The sequence below is a fragment of the Amphimedon queenslandica genome, unplaced genomic scaffold, assembly GCF_000090795.2.
Source record: "Amphimedon queenslandica unplaced genomic scaffold, v1.1 AMPQUscaffold_13328, whole genome shotgun sequence".
NCBI lineage: Eukaryota > Metazoa > Porifera > Demospongiae > Haplosclerida > Niphatidae > Amphimedon > Amphimedon queenslandica.
Window position 1 is genome coordinate 126,241 of NW_003546436.1, and position 4,432 is coordinate 130,672.

At 40.4% G+C, this 4,432-nt stretch overlaps 1 protein-coding gene across 1 annotated transcript in view; it reads left to right on the forward strand.

Annotated features, from left to right (window-relative positions):
• LOC100636160 (uncharacterized) overlaps positions 1–4,432 on the forward strand; it is a 26,633-nt gene that overhangs the window by 14,864 nt on the left and 7,337 nt on the right. The window contains exons 2-6 of the mRNA XM_011406594.2: positions 1,103–1,186; positions 1,281–1,434; positions 1,598–2,622; positions 2,694–2,829; positions 3,037–3,981. Of these exons, the coding sequence (XP_011404896.2) occupies positions 1,103–1,186; positions 1,281–1,434; positions 1,598–2,622; positions 2,694–2,829; positions 3,037–3,981 (2,344 nt within the window). The remainder of the gene's footprint in view (positions 1–1,102; positions 1,187–1,280; positions 1,435–1,597; positions 2,623–2,693; positions 2,830–3,036; positions 3,982–4,432) is intronic.

Below are 4,432 nucleotides of genomic sequence, written 5' to 3' on the forward strand. Positions count from 1 at the left end.
GTATCCTATAGTGCGAGCCATTGACCGTATCACTGGCAGTGATATTAATCTCATATCATTGACTGGCAGTACACAGCGTAACGTGACTTCGGATGAAGTGGTTGGATACAATGGACCCAATCTCTTCATTCGAAGAGCTGGTACTATACAGCTTCTCAGTGATAAAATCAGACGGTTCTACTATTACGATAGAAATGGCGTCCTCCAGAGCAGATCAATTCTTAATGTGCCAGGCAGTGGTCAGTTAGTCTATAATGAGATATCAGGGAATGCTTTCTTCACCGATAACCCCGAGACCATTGACATGATTAGGTCTGCTAATCCTCCTACTACTTTCAGCGGTGGAGTCACTACAATTGATGGTAACCCGTTCCTTACTATTGGAGGATCGGTCACTAATCCTATTACTGAGGAGACCACTTTATCAGTTAGTTCAGTCCAGAGCGTTAGGTTCAGCAACACAGGGTATTCTGTTATCAATCAGGATGGGTCTATTGCATTCAGCTCAATGAATCAAATGTTCAACACATTGATTCAGTATCAGTCTAACTCAGATCAAGTTAACGTTTCGTCTCTATCAAGTACACCAGTTGAGATTCAAGGACCACAGACAATATCTGTCGGTTCAAACAGTATCGTTGTTAGCAACCGTCCTGAGATTAATGATGCTATTAAGACAGTTATATCAACTCCATCTCAAACAGTAGGCACTAGAGTGGACAATAACAATAACATGATTCTGGTCATTGGTGGGCGGGATATAATACCATTGGATAATGCATTGGTACGTCCTGTTCAAAGTTACGAGTTCATTACGTATAGCAACTCTACGATCAGTGTCACTAATGTTGTCACTAATGAGATGAGTGGGTCTAGTATACCAGCAAATACATTCACCATGTATACTCCAAATAATGATGAGCCAATGTCGTTTAATGGATCTGCTTCTTCAATGCCATTTGGATTTGGCTACCTGTACTACACTCCTAACAACCTGTCTTTCTTTGTCAGTAGGTCTGACGTTGCTTCCACTATATTCTCAATGTTTAACGTCACGAGTACTCTGCCTCCTCCACCTCCTACCATGACTCCAATACCTGAGGAATCTATATCCCCAGGTAATCCTGACACAGCTTTTGTTTTTAATTCTGACGGATCATCCTGGGCTGAGTATGCTTACACACCAGTGAGTTAATAACTATTAATAAATATTAATAACCACTAATAATTAGTAATGAAACTCCTGTAATTTTATTTATTTGTTTATTTATTTATTTTAGTGCTCCCGTACTTGTGGTGGTGGCATTAGGGTCAGGCAGTTAAAGTGTCAAACAACAGCTGGTGATCATGTAAAAACATGTACTCAACCCACCGAACCTTCCTCCACTAACATACCTCCATTTATTGAAGTGTGCAACCTACAGGACTGCAACAGTAAGTTATAATATTGAGAAAATTATTTAGCATACATATACATAATGGATGATTCAAAATAAGTTTTGGCAAATAGTTATAAAAGCTCCAAATTCCCCCTCCAAAATTACCCCTACATGTGCACTTGTTCTTATTGTTAAACCTTCTTTCCTTTTTCCTCCAGATCCTAATACACTCCTTAACGTCCCGGCCCCTGATGTCAGGGAAGTCAATATGACTACACAAGATGGTAGCTTGTATGGGCGGGGCATATTTTACATAGCCTCCAGTGCTAATGACGACACGTACATGATAACATTCAATAGCCGCTGTATGGAGACTGGATCCATGTATAACATTGTGCAGGAGAGGGTGGATGGGGCATTAGCGATTAACAACAACATCAACCTTGAGACCAGCTTTGTTGATAGGACACTCAACTCTACCATTACCGACTTTACTATAAACTATAACTACAATGGTATGATGTTCCCTATTACAGTGATTAGGACCGATGATAATAATAATCGTAGTGATGAAGTGATCACCACAAGTGGATCTGTCTCTTATAACAATGGCGTACTATCATTTGACGGTAGGAACGTCTCCGTTACCATGGTCACTAAACTAGATAGATTACAGAGTATCATGTTTCTTAATATGTTCCCGCAGGACGAGCCCGGCCCGGTTACTCTAGCTATTAGTCATCGTAACAATAAAGCACTTCTAACTCGTGACTTCACTAACGAACTCACAACTCCTTATAATAACTTGAGGGGGACACTCCGAGCTCCGATGATAGATGAAACTAGACCGACCCCAGAGCCCCCAGTTATCACAAGGACTGATGACGTATTCCAGATTGGTACCCCAAGAGTAAGGATACTGGAGGAGCTCCACAGACTGTCATTGTCTTGTCGTGTGATTGATAACGGAGTTCCTGATCGTGTTAGCTACAGATGGTTTAAAGACGGTGCTCCTATAGTCAACGATAATGTTAATTACTTGATATCAGGTGATACCCTCACCATACAGACAACTGATGATCCTGAAGATGAAGGAACCTACACCTGCACTGTTGATAACGGATTTAGAACTGATAGTGCTTCCACTGAAGTAGTAATTCAACAGGAAGTAGCTACTGCTCCACCTTCTGTGGGGACTCCGACACCACCTTCACCAATGTGGGTTACTGGCTCATTCTCTGATGTAAGCAGTATTAATTTATTATTATTTTTACTATTATTTATTTATTTATTTATTTATTTATTTATTTATAGTGTTTCAGGGTCTGTAATGGCAGTGTGCGAGTGAGGGCCGTCCTCTGTATGTTGTCAGGGCAACCGTCAACCATGTGTTCAGCCAGTGACATGCCACCGTCCTTTGAAATATGTAACACTCACGACTGCCCAGGGAGTAAGTGAAATCATTACCACTGTTAGATCTAGAGGGAGTTTAGGAGACTTTTTGTCTCTCATATTGGGCCTAAAGTCTCCTCATTTTTTAGCTTTTGGTATATCTCATATTTAGGCTGAGTCTCCCATTTATAGTTAGATTGCTCATTAAATTCGTTTATAGATCTAACAATATTATTATTATTATTTATTTCCCCCTCCATTATAGCTATTACATCTCGTCGTGGTATTCCACAGAATGACATAGCAATCATAACTCGCACTATATTCAATGGTAACTTTGAAACCGTTGTCAACATAAGCGGCTCTGACTTCCTTGGGGGCAACTATCGGATAGACCTAAGAGCAGTTTACCCTGATGGTACCATAGTCACTAATACAGAGACAAGAATGAACTTTGAATCTCCTGTTAGAGGTACTACAACTGTTCAGTTTGGTACTCCGTTGTTTGGTAAACTTGAAGCTATTAAGACAGGACCTCGTATTGATATAGTAGCTGGTACAACCGTTCATTCTGTCCAGCCATTGCTAGGAGACGTTTGCTACCCATGGAGTTCCATAGACCAGTTCATATACAGCGGTAAATCAATATATTCGAACTCCCTACCGGCTCCCGTGACTAATATTAATTTCCTTGTTCAAGTAACTCACGAAGGTGTCTTCAATTACGATAGAAACACCAACCGGGTGTTCACTGCTCCACAGCTGCTCTGTGTTAGTCCGTTTAATGGCCGTGCCTTTGTCACTAGCGTTTTTAGTCTGGCCGAAGACATCACCGGGAACCATCACAATATAACGACCACTTATTTCGTAGTACCTATGATTAATTCCGGTAATGGTACTGTTGTAACCGATAGGGTTGCTATGGTTGCAGTGGGAACTGATATCAGAGCTGGTAACGGCTCCTACATCAGAATACAAGGACTGATGGAGCATCCTGGAGTACCAGCAGCTGTAAATCCAGTCTGGAGACACAACGGTGAGATCGTTGAATCTGATATCAGTAAAGGACGCTTCCTTAGTGACAATGGATTTGAACTCATCATAACTTCTCTTGATGCTAATCACGCTGGTACTTATTCCTTCAGCATCAGTAATATAGCTGGATCTGATATGGAGATGACTGATGTGACGTATATACCGAGAGCAGGAGGTTTGATGCTATTGATGCATACACATGTACTTATGCTGTGTATGGATTTATATTAATTTTTGAAGTTGCTCCAAAATCGGGCCAAAGTCCCTGTACTATGGTGCCAAATTTTGCCATAAATGACTAGGAGAGAATTCTCCATTTTTATTACATTTTCTGATACATATACATGTTCTTATGTTGTGTAGAAAGTTTGAGCTGATTCCAATTGAAATTGTTTTCTTAACAAATTATTGATCGGAAACATTCACAGTTGGTACATTGCATATGCATGTATCAGAGATATTTTGGAGATATTAGTTGTGTACATTATTGATTGGATTAGTTATGCTAAAGGGCTGTCACCTGAGTGAAGCCCTTTCAAAATTTTGTTCCTCAATACTACAATCAATACTCAAACTGCCAGCCCCTATCCTGTATTCAGCCCTTTAAATAGCAGTCAAACTATGTG